Here is a 16,183-nt window from a genome sequence, read left to right on the forward strand (position 1 = left end):
TAGGAATTTTTTCGAATTCTTTTTTAAACGTATTTCTTAAACGATGCGTGATCGCATAGAAACTCGATAAGAAAGTGGAGGTGGTTTCATTGTTGCGGAATGTCGATGAAAGTATCTTCTTTTCGTAGAATATATTGTATATACAATCCCTTTTGTTAAAACATTCCAGTTCATAAATTTCGGGCTTATGCCCTTCCTCTATTCATAAAAGCAGATTTATGCTGCGTTCATCCCTACGTTAACAGAATATTATTTATACGATTTAAAAGAAAATCAAAAAGTGTAAATTTCAATTACACTTGCGTTTAATTAAAATCGAATATTTTTGCAGATTTTTTATTTTCAAAAAGCATCAAATCGGTTGTTGCCAAAAAAAAGATCGAAATTTATGTTTTTTCATTTTTTTGTACGGCTTGACAGACTTCCATTATTTAATTTTTTTTTTTCAAATTTTATGATCGGTTTAAATGTGCATTTACTCGATATACAAATAATATTACCAGATTTACAAACAATAATATCGAACGTAAATGTTTATTGTTTTCTCAAATAACAACAAATTTTTCAACAAATTCAATAATAACGACTACCATTAGGTTGGTGAAGAATAATTATAGAATCATAATATTTTACTTTTCATTCATTTAACGAGTAATAAACATTAATTACAATTCATACGCTTTTATAAACAAAACGATGCGATATATAAACTCATTTGTTTTATCCTTTTCTCTGGTATTCTGCTAGAATAAACTTTTCCATGGTTTCGATTATAGGAAAACTTTTTGTTTAAAAAATAACGGTAAGCTATATATGTATGAAATGATTGGAAAAGAAAAAAAACTGTGCAATAATATCTTCGCAATCCTTTAATATTGGAAAAATTATGCAATTAAATGCGAAATTTATTACAAGTATAAACCGTAATAATTAATTCTATCAAGTTTAATACACATAAAAGAAATGAATGAAATGAAAATCAAGAATTTTAAAATCCCTGGAACGTAAAATTAATCTTACAAAAGCTTCTTTTTTTTTACACTCAAAATTTAAATAAATTAAAAGCAATTCATTTCCATTATTAGAAACTAATCATACAATTTTAATTCTTCTCAATTTTCACATGTTATTCACGCATTCGTTGCTACGGAATCGATTATTTAATACAAAAATATATTAATCTTTCAATATTAAATATTCACAAACGAACACAAAATTACCTTCACCCGACCAAATTCAATAAACACCTTCGCTGTAAATTTTATATTATAAACAAATTTCCACAGCGTACAATTTTATCAAACGTATGTCAACGCCAGCAACAACAACTTAATAATTTGAGAATAAATTGTATCACTTGTACAACTTTTCATACGCGGGGCAAAATGTAAAAAAATTCTCGCGGGATCGTTACGAGACAATTGCATCCTTAATTGAACGTTTCAAATTGTTCCTATTGATCGTGTACACCGCGGTATCGGAAATAAACCGAAAAATTAAAAGCACGATCGTCGGTTGAAACAATCATCCCTCTCCTCCCAATCATTCTCTCCGCCCAAAAATGGCCGAATAAATAAATACAACGAAACAACGAAATTGATCACACACCATGTTATAAGATGATTTTCATCTCTCTAAAAATGAAATCAATCCGAAGAAAATATTAAGAAATAAATTTTTTTGACGATGATGCAAAAAAAAAAAAAGTAAAGCAGAATTTTTCTATATTGTAAAATTTCATTTTTCCATCAAAATATTCGAAGATATTTTTTATCATCAAAGAAAAAAAATAATTTCAGATTACGTGTAATATATTATACTCTAAATATGCAAATTTGGATTAAAAACAAAATTATCTGGGTCAAGCGAATTTTCTTGTTCTTCTTGTTCGCTGTTGAATGATCGAAAACGAACTGGGCTTTGCACTCTCCCTTATACATAATTTATTCATTTCGCCAATATTCGTCTCTCACATACATCATATATATTTTTTTTCTAAATTACAAAATATCCAAAATATATAACACTAACACTAACACTAATAAAACAGTAGATTTAATGTACAATTACAGCATAATTATATCGTAATATTCGAACTCGAAAGAATATTGTGCACATTCGAAAACGTGGCAATATCATAGAGATTCGTATTTTATTTTCTTTTGTCGAAGTTTTTCGTATTCTCCGCTCGGCGATCATTAAAATTAAATGTATTCCCATTTTCTGGAAACAATTATTCGATTCATGATGCCGCATAAAAGAAACGTCGAATTTATGGTCCGCAATTACAAACGACAAAGTGAATCGTGATAATAAAAATAAATGAGAAATGTTTGGATATAAATAGTTCCAACAACGAGTTCGACTTTCAATCATTTCTCGAGATATGATATATTTCGCAGATTTAAGAAGCATTTATCACCAATCACGAATGGAATGACGAAAGAAATCATTTACGCGAGTTCAATTAATAAATTACATTATTACGAATGAAGATTGTAAAAAATATTGTAAATGTCAAAAATATAAAAAATTTTTTTCTTAATCTAATAATGTAAATTATACGTGCCAATGTATGTAATTCTATAATACATACATATATGTGATATTATAGTATAGAAATTTAGTACAAGTTCCTTTTGTATAATAGTTAATAAGAATGTTAAAATAGTACCTCTAACGCCATCTCTGTAGAAAACGTTGTAATCAAGTATCAGAAGTCAAATGTTTCACAAGTGTTTTAAATTTGATTTGTTTGATTACAAAATATGTTTAAACATTCAATAACTCAAATACATCAGAGAATTTTCTATTTTTTAAAACGAGGAATATAATGGTTCTTTTGGCGATAGTTTTTATGCATAAAACAATTAATTTTGATGAGAAATTTTTTGTCACTTTTTGGAATATTCGAGTAAAGAATTGAGACTTTTTTTTTTCTTTTTTTTTTTTTTTAATTGTGGAGATATTTCTTTTTTTCAATTTTTATGTAAAAATTTCTATAGAACAGGAACATCGTGATAACTTAGCATTACTTTGTAATTTCCAAGAGCAATCGCCTTAAAAGACGTAATACCTTCTCTCACGCTATTACGGTGACGTATAGCATGCCAATTTTATGTTCATAGACGTTTTCATGTTATGATAAAAACAAATATACCGAAAGTGGATTAAACTCGTGACCAGATATATTTTTATGCATTTTTTTTCCGTCGATAGAATTAATTTTCAAGATATCTCTGACTGTTTGTCGATATTTTGTCGTCGTAATACGACGACTTATTGTCCATCCATCATACGATAAATTGTATAAAAATAAAAATAAGAAATATTAACTGAATATTAAAATGTGATAGGAAATAATCGTTCGAAAATCTTGCTTTTTTATTTGATTGTATATAATAAAAATGTTTTACATAAATATTTTTGAAAATTCCGTATAGAAAATCGTATAATTTTATGATTTTCCTCAAGTATATGCATATCTATTAATGAAAATGGATATTGAAATCGTAAAAATGTCTGATGCTTATTCTTTTTTTTATTCCTTGTCATTTCGTTACGCGCATAACATTTTAATGGCACCAGATAGGACAAAATTTTAATCCAACTGTATAAACTGTTCAAAAATTCGAATGTTTCCTTACGCATTTCTTAAAATTCAACATAATTTGTAAAAAAGATTAATATTATTAGAACTCAACAACATCGACAAATATAATTACAAAAAATTAAATTACCATTGAGAATCATTAATAACAATCAATTAAATTTTCCATATCAATTGCAATAAATATAATTCTTATATTAAAAATTCAATCACTCCGTGTATAACAATTTAATAAATAACAAAATCGGAGTATTATAATTTATAAAAATTCTCATTTCAAAGAAATTCACGAAAAACAAAACTCTCGGCAAAATAAGAAGAAAGATGGAGGAAATAAGATCGAAAAAATATGAATCGAACGTATTATTTCACGCGAGAAATTTTAATTTCGCCTTCCGGTCTCGAATCTATCTCGCGTTCGAATAGAGACGAAATTTAATTTCTCGTTTTCGCGCACCTGCTCGGCGTGGAAATCATTTAAAGTCGTTTAATACGATGCAAAAGAGTTTCATTTTACTTGTCACGTCCATCTTTTCGTGCGATTCGAATGATGAGAAAAGGAGTCGGCCTAAAAGCCTAAATTGAAAAAGATAACTATTATTACCATTAACTCGACAAACATCTCGGTTATTTCTGAATGATGAATTTACTTTACTTGAGAATTTCGTGCGAGAGAAAAGTTTGAAAAACGATTCGTGACCTCAAACGATTTGAAATCAAAAGCCTCTCGACTTTCTGAAGCCGCCATTTTATCATCCTTCCTTCGGTTTCCGGACTTTTCTTTGATCCGTGGTGTCTACTTGCGAATTCTTTGGATCTTCTGAGAATGTGGATTTATATTTGAAATGCGTATTGAACTTGTTATTTGGGGAATTTGAATGTTTATTTATGTATATAGTTTCTGCAAGTATTAAATATCATAAATTTAGGATGAATAAAATAACTTAAATATTTTATTGATGTATATAAATGTTTTGTTGCCAGTAATCTTTAATAAAATTGATAATTATTATAACTTCAAATTCTACGTTTCTTCTTTTTATTGTAATGCTTCAAAATTTCAGAAGAGAATGACATAGTTATTTTTTGTAAGTGTACGTATATTGAATTCTTTTTAAATGTATTAATTTGTAAAGAACATTATATTAATATTTTTTAACAATGAATATTAAAAAATTAGTTTAGGAAATAATTTAATTTGAATTTCTTTAAAATATTTTATAATAATAATTTTTTATTGATTATTATTAACTGGTTAATTTTTTTTATGAAAATAACATGAAACTTTGTTTTTTTGAGCAAAATATTTTTAAAATTAACAAACTGACAAAAGGATGAATAAAACTCATTTTTATCCTCAACTTTGAGCACAGTTCTAACTTTAGTAACTTTAGATATTTTGTAAAGGATCGTCGTAAACTGTGTAAAAATTGAACTGTTTTATAAGACACGTAAAGATGATAGGTAAGAAAAGTTTTGAGATAAAGTTAAACCTCACAGAGATCCATTATTGTAGAAATTTGCAAGGTATATACATATTATTAGTTATATATGAACTAAATGTACAGTAGTTTGTCTGCAGATACTAAATGCTGTATAAAAACTAAATTGAAAAAGTTGGAAGTAAAACTAATATTTAAATTTTTTAAATATTAATTGTTTTAATATTAAAAATTAATTTTTTATCAAATATTAACACGAAGAATTATTGAGAATATAAATCTTATGTCTTGAAATATTCTTTCATTTGATTTATGAAAAACAGTACAATATTTCTATGGTTAATTATTCATTTACGTTTATGTTTCGTAAATTTTCATTTTTATATTTTATCACTATATTATCTTCTTATTGGAGATTTTAAAAACGTTTAACGAGCGGAACATTCATAAAAATTAATTAAAGTCATTGAACTGTTAAATTCTCTCATTAATTATGATATTCTCTTTCAAGAAATTTAAATTAACATTTAAATACCAATAAAAAATTAGTATACAAGTAAAATTCGTTTATTTCACTATTGATAATTAACTTTACGTATATAAAAAAAATTATTAAATAGAGTAAAAAAAATTAGGATTAATTATTGATTAGGATTCTTTATTGATATAATTTGTTTGCAAATGATATTCAACACATTATAATACAACTCAATATTATTTAATCCTGCAATCATATACTAAAAAAAATCATACACATTATCGATATATTTTAAAATATCTAATTCAAAGCTTCGTTAAAATTATAAATAATTAATCATAAAGACAGAATTCAAAAATTTCATCCAACTAAATTAAAAAAAATTGTAAAATATTTTACTTTTATTCGCAAGAATTTTATTCGATTTTTGCATAATTAAATTTTCTATAATTATAATAATATTTAATGACAACTTTGATCTATTCAAGATCTTTTGATGTCAGTCCTCTCGATAATAAATCGTTCTCGAACTCATTGAAATTCGTTCGTCACCGATTTTCAAGAATGCATCCTCTTTGCAATTTCAAAGTATTTATCCCGTAATTCACGGATCTGGCCATTCCGAAATTCCAAAGACCATAATGGCTCAGTTAACCTGCAATTTCAGAATCTCGTTACCTTTAAGCTCTCGAGCAAGAAATTATTCTGCAATTTAAGAAGCTGGTTGCGCAGACGTTTCCAGATCGCGACAATTTATATAATCTTTTTTGAAATCGTGTTACAATTTTTTGATAATCTGTATGAAAACATTTATTAACAATATTTATTGATATTCAACTATAAATATATTCATATTTAATTGCAAGTAAAAAGTTAGGTTCATTTAATATATTCACAATATGTTCAATTATAGTGAATTTCTGAAAAAATAATATCTCAAGTAGATATAAATTTTGTATCTATATTTTATTTATTTTCATTTATTTAAATATTGTTATAAAACTTCTTTCTTGATATATCCAAGATATCGATGTAGGTCTACCTTTGAAGGGTGGATTCTAGTGGTGAGGTCCAGTGAAATTCTAATGAAATTCTAATGAAAATTTTTTGATGGAGTTAAAATTATTTTTTTATTCAATATTTTATCGATAATATGTTTCCTAAAAGGAACAATAATCCTTTGACGTTGTTAACCAGCGATGAAATACCGTTTAGAGGTAACGATGCACCTTTTTCATGTAAAAATATTCAAAGAATATAACGAATAATTCATTATGATGTATTTTGATCGAACGTGAAAAAAAGATTAATGATATAACATCGATGATGCTTTCATTATTGTATTCTCCAACATCTTTCATTGCGTATTGTCCTAAATAATTTCTGTTTTTGTTAATAAAATACGAATAATAATAAAATTTATAATTAAATATATCTTTTATATAGATCTAAATTTTAAATCCATTTTTTATTATTATGCACAAATTTCCATTTATTTTTTGTTTTATTTTGTTTTATTTTTATATAACAATAAAATATATTTTCATTAAAGTTAAAAAAGGAAAAATCAGATATTACATTTTAGGTGTGAAATTGAATGCATAACATATCAAAAATGCAGTTGATGGTTTTACCAGTTTTATATAGACGAGAATTGACAAACATCGCGATAAATCGTCCTATATTTTTTGATCAATAATTTATTTACCCCCCTTTTTATTTGTGCTCCATCTCCTCGCTCGTGTTTCTCGTTTATTTCGATAACAAATCGATAGTAATACGATCGTTATTCGTGAGCGTTATTCGTGATTAGCGAAAAGTGAAATTTCAAAAAAGCGATATCATATAAATCTATCATTTTAAACTGTGCATCATCTAACGGAATATTTAGATACCAGACAAAGAAAATACGGAACAAATTTTTTCCCACTTAAAAATTAATCAATTTTCCAGAAAATAAAATTTTCGAATTCAATTTTTTCTAAAAAACTTATCGTTTTTATTTATTTTCACGTGTAAAATAATCTTCTATTCGATGAAAAATTTAAAAATAAAAGAAATGCGATATTTTCAAGCTTGATTCGAAGAAGAAAAACTCGATCCAAGCCTCAAATGGACAAATTGTATTTATTCTTTTTTTACTGTCATTGCATACACGTGCAACTATCTCTCGATCGATGAATCGCTGAATTATATATCAATATATATTATCAACACATTTCTCGCTTAAATTGTCAACAGATCGGACAATAATAACACATAAACGTTCGAATTGCTTATCTGGAAAATTATCGTGTGATAATTCCAATTTTCCAAATGAAGTTAGGTGGTTTCCGGTTTCACGTGATAATTAGCCGGGCAAATTGAAACGCGTACGATATTGTAAACACGGAAAATTTTGCGCACCGCGCAAATCTGTGTAAATCCATTAAGGTTGTTAGCACTGAACGAAAACAGACCGCATCAAATTGGTGCTGGCACAAGGTTTACGCGGTTACAGTTTCGGCTGTGAAACGTAGCTTGTTTGACAACACTCGCACACACAACGAAACTTTGTTAACACACGATGTAAAATTGTGCATGCGACGAGTTTCGCGATATAAATCCTTTGATCCGGCTTATAGATTGTCGTGATGATCTTTTGATCGTTTATTGTTATTATTTCGCTCCATGTCGCAGATACGACGACATCGTGGAGATTATTTATTTTTACAAAGAAAAGAAAATGGCTATTGGTTAACTTAAATATAAAATACCTTGAAATTTTATCCCTTTTTGTTAAATATCTCTCATAGAATTCATCAATGAATTCGTGGAACGAAGGGAGATATAAAAAAGAAATCACGTCCCTTACTCGAGGCTAATACTCGTAAAAAATAATTCTTCGAAATCCTTTCTCCAATTCGCTCGAGCTCGTTTCGTTTCGTCAAAATAAAGGATGTTGAACCACGATTTCAGTGGCAGGAATATAGTTCGATACATCGATACCTGAGAGAGAGAGAGAGAGAGAGAGATGTCTGCAACTCTGAATATAATTCCGTTCGGTTATTGACCCAGGAGACATTTGCCCTGACAAATTCAGAAATAGATCGTCGAATAGATGACTGGTCGATGTTATAAACCACTGGTCACTTTGTTTCGACGAAATATTGCTCATTTTACTCTATTCTATTTTCAAAATACTGTGAACATTAAATGTCCACGAGCAATTTATTACAATGCAACAATTCTTTCATTCTTTTTCAAATATATATAAATTATGTACAATAGATATTTATTCTGTTATTAATTCATGTATATTAATTACATTAGTATCAACTTAAATTAAAAGGATTTTTTTTAGTGATTTTTAATATTAATATTAATATTAGTTATTCATTATTCAGATAGAAAAATAATCATATGTTTGTTAATATATTTAAATATTTAAGTGATAAATTGATAATTCTATTAATTATAATAATAGTCTTGTTGCATTTCTTTGTGATGTATTAATATATATTTTTATCTTTGAACAATTATATATCGTATTATATTTAAATATTGTACGTATTTATCTACATATATTAATATTAAGCTTTGGATTTATGTATGATTTAATAGATACTGCATAGTTAAAAATATCTTCTATTTTAAAAGAAAAAATAAATATACTTTTTATTTATTTCGCATTTTCAAGTGGGACATATTTATATATGATCAGACAACGTATTCAAATCCTTAAGTCCTCGAATCAAAAATATTATTCCTCGTTATTATTTTAATTTACATGAACGTGTCTATATTTATTCATTTCTTCGTGAAATCGCAATTTGTACATGGATTAAAATCAACGAAAAATTAAAATTCTCCCTTTCAATCAATTTTTTTCCATTTACAATTACTTTTCGATCGATTTTTTAAATAATTTCTCAAATTAAAGTCATCTTTTCGTCTTTTCGTTGGATGGAAAACGAAACAACTGAACGATATCGCAAAAGGAATTTAGAAATTTAGCGGGAAAATCGGTAGACAAAGGAGAGTACATTAATAATATCGCGTTGCAGTATCGTGCATAAACAATAATAATCCAGATCCATGAATATGCAACATTTATGGCATTTTGTTCAACACGCGAAGGTCCGTTGATAATTCTTCCTTATTCAGTTATTATAAGATTTGTAAAATATTTCTCGATGTCGTTTCGCGTTATCGATGTTAAAAAAATTCGATATCTCGTTCCAAGTTATTTCGTATTTCGAAATGATTTTTTATTTTTTGAAACGAAATATTTTCAGCGTTATTTTAATAAAGAATAAACAAGTGAATCATGCCTTCAATACCCTCCAGTGAAGCGACGCAGAATATAAATGAAATAGAAACGTTAAAGGGATGCACGAAATTTTCTCTAGTTTCCACCAGTTCGTAGAGTTTGATGCTGGAGATTCAAGTTTAATTTGTATCCTTTGAAAATAATAATCAGAGATGATTAATAATTCATTTTGTTTCGAGTTTAAACAAATTACTTTGAATCGAAGAATCGAATCTTGCAGCTAGAATTTCCCTTCCTTACCATCCTCACAACTATTTTACAAACTCCTTTCCCTCGGAAATTTTCCACCAAACTTTCCAGAATCCTTCTTCCTCCTCTCATTATCTTCATTCCAACTTTAATTCCATTAAAAACGAATCGCATCGTTTATAACCAATCTGGTGGTTAGAAAATCAAGAACCATTTTCCCACAATTTCCCTGATAAAAATTCATTCCAAAATCCTCAGTAACCATCACTCCTCTTCCTCAGAAACTTTCCATCACTCTCCAGAATCCTTCTTCCTCTTCCCATTATCTCCGTTCCAATTTCAATTCCACGAAGAACAAAGCGTCGTTTGTAACCACCAACCCCCTTAAGTCGATTTCACGAATTTCGAGTTTCTTAGCTTTCTTGCAAGAGATGTTGAGAGGAATTGCTCGGTCGGTAAAAAAAAAAAGAAGTTAGCCTGGTTAATTTACTTTCGATTATTGGATTTTCCTACGATGAAGAGCAACTTCCACAGCTGTATCCACGAGGGACAATGTCTTCGTCGCGTTACACTAACTTCTTAATAATGTAGCAGCGTCACGCTGCGCCGCCTGTTGCAATATGTAGTCGACTAGCGGAACAACTAGATGCGGAGAGGAAGGACCAAAGTCAGGGTCGTTGGTGAACGCTCCTTTGCCCAGTGTGTGGCAGCGTTCTCGAAAACTTGCTCGTAGTTGCGAACATTTTCAAACTTTCTCGATGCACTCGCCATACCGCTTCGTCAACGTAGCCTTTAGATATTAACCCTTGTCTAATTTTATCTTTGCTGGACTGGTTTCGTTTTTTTATATTAATTTTTCATATTTTGATCGATATTATTTATATATTGATTTTGATCGAAACGAATGGAATTGAACTCGTTACTCAACTTTTATTATATTTCTATTTATATATTTATTTATTCAAATTGATGAATATATTAAGGTTTGTTGATCGTATTTGTTCTTAAATAATGAATGGAACCACTAATTAACGATTAAACAAAATTAGAACGTTCCTTGTAAACTTTAACCTCATTTTATTCGAGTCTAAGTTAAACTTTTAACGAATAATATATAAATTAACATTAAGTATACCATGCTACACTTTTATTAGGCCAAAAGGAATAAACAAAAGTCGCTATATATAAATATGAAAAAAGTTAAACTTTATTCAGATAAAAAAAAAATGAAGAATAAATTCATAAACAGGCGAACATCTTAATCCTGAATTTTATCGATCGATCAAACCACAGTTTCCACAGATTATATCTTTATTGCTTCTAGAAAAGTTTAACTTCTCTTGAGAAACATTTCTCGCCATACGACTCACTCGCAAATACTTATTACATACCCTTATTACCAGACCCAACCAAACCACGGAGAGCTTTTCCAACGAAGATAAGGAAACGGTATCGTTTTAAGAGTACTAGTTTCGACGTGAAAGGCGTTTCCACAGGCCACGAGCTTCCTGAGCTGAGTACACGTCCGATCTTAACCTGGCGGTGTACACGCGATCTTCTGGAACATATGATTCCACGTGGAGTGGATTCTATCTCGATAACTCGAAACTCAGAAAAAAAGTTAAGCCCTTTGAGTTGTCGAAATTTTCAAAAGAAGTTTAACGAGTGAAAATTCGATGATACAAAAGTTCTGCTGGAAGATTACTCCAATTTTAAATTGATTGATAATCTTCCAATTAAGTGATAAAGAGGAGAGGAAAATTTAATATTTAAAGATGAATTAATTATAAATATAAATATATCAAAAAAATGTTTTAACGAAAATTGATGGGAAATATCAACAAGTGGTGAAAATTATTTTTTTTATAAAACAAGTAGGTCAATTTTTAAATTAACACTTTAAATTAAATTATAAAAAAGAGAAAAAAAATATATGTATTGATAAAAACAGTCTTCGAGTTAAAAATGATTTTGTCCATTGCAAAATATTATATTAACGAGCAAATATAATAGCTTTGCAACAAAGTTCTCATATTTAATATCATATATTTTTCGATTCTATTGTTACAAAGCTTTCCTATTATCACGTCTCGCGTCCCCAATTGTCACGTCCATGTTTAATACAAGCGTTTGTTTACGCATCTTTGTGATTTGCTTTAATTGAAAGCTGCAGGCTGCGAACATTCAATTCGATTTGTCGCTTTGAAATTTCAATGAAAACGAAGGGTCAAATATCGCGATGATCATGCGGAACTAGCAGTTAGAATCGTGAAATCCCTTTGAGCCGCCATCAAAGCGGCGATTTTGTTTCTATGAATAATCGAGAGAATTCATTTGGATTTGGAGAGAACAAATTTGGATTTGAAAAAATTGATTATTAATATTAATATTAAAAATATTATTTTTAAACAGATTTTTTTCATTTTGCCGTTTTTATATCATCCAGGATAATATTTTCCATTCTTATATTATAAATTAATTAATAATTATGAAAAGTTTGAAATTAATAAAAATTATATTTAAATTAATTATTGTTAAGATACATTTCATTATATCCACATCTGTTTTCTATTAAAGTGATATATGTATCTGAAACAATACACATAGAAATAGATAGATAAATTATAGGTTTTGTGACAATGTAAATATTCATTTAAAAAGAATATCAACATTCAAATATAAAAAAAAAGAAAAAAATAATGAAGAACAAACAAAATTCTACTGAGCAATATAAGTTAAATGAAACTAGAGAATATATTACTCGTGATAAGATAAAAGATATGTTAATGAGGCTAGCTATAAAAATCGAGTCGATACCTTTGCAATTTGTCAGTTTGCTTTGCGATAAGTAATAACAATATTTTTTACTTCTTAAATTCAGATCAACTATTATTAAAAATGAGAGGTAAGTGAATATCTTCTTCTCAATATACAGCACAATTTTAGACTTCGTTACATCGCTTTATCGTTTTACAATTGTTTTTATCCAAGATCAATATTCATCGAGAATTTCCTTTAATTTTTGATATAGAAATATCAAAGCATTGCTTACATAGTGGAAACGAGTGCTTAACTCCACTCATCTCGTTACGAAATATATCCATATATAATTCTAATTTGTATAGAAAAAAAGTTATCAAACAGACGATAACTATAAATATGCCCATACCAATAATTCAACAAATTTAATAATATTTGATCTTTACAAATTTTCAGGTTTATATCTGTTGTTTATTATCATCTCCTTGGCAGTGGCACATACTCCAAAAAAGTCTAATTGCGTTCGATATATTGATTGTCCAACAGAAGAGTCTAACGAAGTGACGTTTATGAATGATCCGAAAAACTGTCACAATTTTTACAAATGCACAAAAATGATATGTCCTTTGGAATGCCCAGATCGTGGCAACGGAAATCGATTGGTCTGGAATTCGAAAGAAAAAGTCTGCGATTGGTCGTTTAATGTTCCCAATTTAACAATCTGTCCTGACATTAATAATCCACCGACGTCATCGCCGTCGACACCGTCATCATCGACACCATCATCGTCGACACGTCGACTGTCGTCATCGACACCGTCGCCGTCGACACCGTCATCATCGACACCATCATCGTCGACACTGTCGTCATCGACACCGTCATCGTCGACACCGTCATCGTCGACACCGTCGTCATCGACACCGTCGTCGTCGACACCGTCATCGTCGACACCGTCGTTGTCGACACCGTCATCGTCGACACCGTCATCGTCGACACCGTCGTCGTCGACACCGTCATCGTCGACACTGTCGTCGTCGACACCGTCGTCATCGACACTGTCGTCGTCGACACCGTCATCGTCGACACCGTCGTCGTCGACACCGTCATCGTCGACACCGTCGTCGTCGACACCGTCGTCATCGACATCAACAGCTCCATCGACTTCAAGGTGTCCAAAAAATGGAAAAAAAAATATACCGCATGAATCAAACTGCAATCTATATTATTTATGCATTGATGGAAAAAAGACGCTTGAAAAATGCTTAGAAGGACACATTTTCAATCCATTAATCGAGAGCTGTGACTTACCGAATCATTATCCTCCTTGTCAAAAGATTATCTTCCCACGAAAATCATTTTATTTTTAAACGATCGTTTCATTTTCATACGTTCAATTTTTGAAAAAGAATAATTAGAAATTGATCATGCGTTTGATCATGTCTTTTTTTGTATATCATTCTGATATATTTGTAAAACTATCAATAAAATATTCGAATAAAATTTTATTCATTTCGATTTGATATCTCCTATTTTGCACAAATCCGAGAGAAATGATTACTAGTGTTTCATTCTTCTTTCAATTTGAATCGTGCGGATTAAAAATAATTGGATGTTGTCAAAATTGCGAGAAAAGAAAAATCCAGTTTTTCTCCGATTCTCTTCTCTTCCTATAATCATCAGAGAGTTTATTAATTATCAGTTTAAATTTATAATAAAATGTTAGTTTACTCATTTTTGTTCTTTAATTTAGTTTAGTCTCTTTAATTTAGTTTAGTAATTTTTATCTGCGACAGGTATGTAGGTTAGCAGCACTAATAGCATTTCTTAGAAATATTAAAACAATATTTTAAAAATCTATTTCATCTAAATATCACGTTAGAGACTATTATCATCATTTATCATGCTGAGACATTAAATCTAATAATTTTTAATATCACGTGAGCATGAAAGTGTTATGTCATTTTAGATACATCTATCTGGAATCTAAATTCTTTTTCATAATTAAAGTACGCGTAAACAAGTATAGGTAATTTAATTTGAATTAGAAAGATGAAGAGAATTAAAAATAGATTTCGAATAATTTAAGGAACATCTTAATTACGATTATAAATAATTAAAGAACTGTTCGTAATTTTTTAATAAAAATTCTTCGCTTTATCGTTACAGAGTAATACAGAAATTAAATTATTATTAAATCAATTTATTCATCAATATTATATATCACGATTTAATTAAATTGATTACAACATCGTATGCTAATGAAATTCGACCATGGTCTCTGAGAATATCTCTGAATTATGTCAATACGTATTTCGCTTCTAGTTAATATTTCATCAGATTAGTTTTATTGCTGCTTAATACGATAGCTAAATCATCGTAGAACCACTCGTGTGAAAAGAAATAATTAACGATTTGAACCGAAAATTAAATATTAATTTAATGTAGCTTTATCTTCAGCTCTATCTTCGTCACATCGTGTCTTTGCGCCTATCTCCATCTCGCTTTATCTAATACAAATTTCAATTGCTTAATAAACAAGCTTCAATTCGATATTTTTGCATATCAAACTTCCGTGTTTGTTTTTATCCTCCAAACTATATCAACATCTAATATCATTATGAAATATTGACGTATATGTTAAAAGATATTAATTTATGTAAAATAAGCATTGTTCTTCTTAGCTTCTAACGAGTAATATTTTATTAAGAAATTAATTCGATATTATAATTTTAATTTTATTCTCTTATATAAATTGTATTAAAAAAAAATTATCACGCTTTCGTAGTTTCTCATAATTTTTGTTAAAGAAATATTGTTATCGAGTTTTGTTTAGGGAACGCACAATAGCTCGATCGACTATACTTAACACGTTTCCATTAAAACCATTCACGAAATGTGCGTCATTATTTGTTTTATACGTGTGTACATGTTGGAAACGCCAATGGCTCGGATGGAAAGATCAAAGTGCACAGAAAATGATATAAACCTTTTAAATTACAATATCACCGATACAATCGTATATTTCATCACTGAACTTATTAATATTATGCAAACGAATGAAAGATGAACAATTACGTACGATTTAATAAAAAAAAAGAAGAAGAAAGAATATACGTGCATAAATCGTCGCTTCATTATACGTAGCTTTAATGTAAAATTAATGACATAATTGGCTAATGGGATAATATCCATATAATAATATATCATTATCTATTGTAAAATATAATGATAAATAATATAAAGAGTGAACAAAATAATTCGAACAATTGGAATATCTCAATTGTTTTTTAATAATAATGTTGAAAAATAATTCGAATAAAAATTGATATCAATAATTTAATATTAAACAGAATATAGAATGTAGAATGTAAAGATCAATTTTTATTTTTATT

The 16,183-nt window shown here is 28.7% G+C and overlaps 2 protein-coding genes across 2 annotated transcripts in view; one reads left to right on the forward strand and one right to left on the reverse strand.

Moving 5' to 3' along the window:
• Nucleotides 1-16,183, reverse strand: part of LOC107992884 (uncharacterized) — a 108,344-nt gene that overhangs the window by 37,441 nt on the left and 54,720 nt on the right. The window lies entirely within an intron of this gene.
• Nucleotides 12,812-14,296, forward strand: LOC107992886 (uncharacterized). The gene is made up of 2 exons (XM_017048999.3): nt 12,812-12,936; nt 13,248-14,296. Exons 1-2 carry the CDS (start codon nt 12,930-12,932, stop codon nt 14,156-14,158), a joined length of 918 nt encoding a protein of 305 aa, XP_016904488.2. The 5' UTR covers nt 12,812-12,929; the 3' UTR covers nt 14,159-14,296.

This window comes from Apis cerana, linkage group LG10 (assembly GCF_029169275.1).
Source record: "Apis cerana isolate GH-2021 linkage group LG10, AcerK_1.0, whole genome shotgun sequence".
NCBI classification, from domain to species: domain Eukaryota; kingdom Metazoa; phylum Arthropoda; class Insecta; order Hymenoptera; family Apidae; genus Apis; species Apis cerana.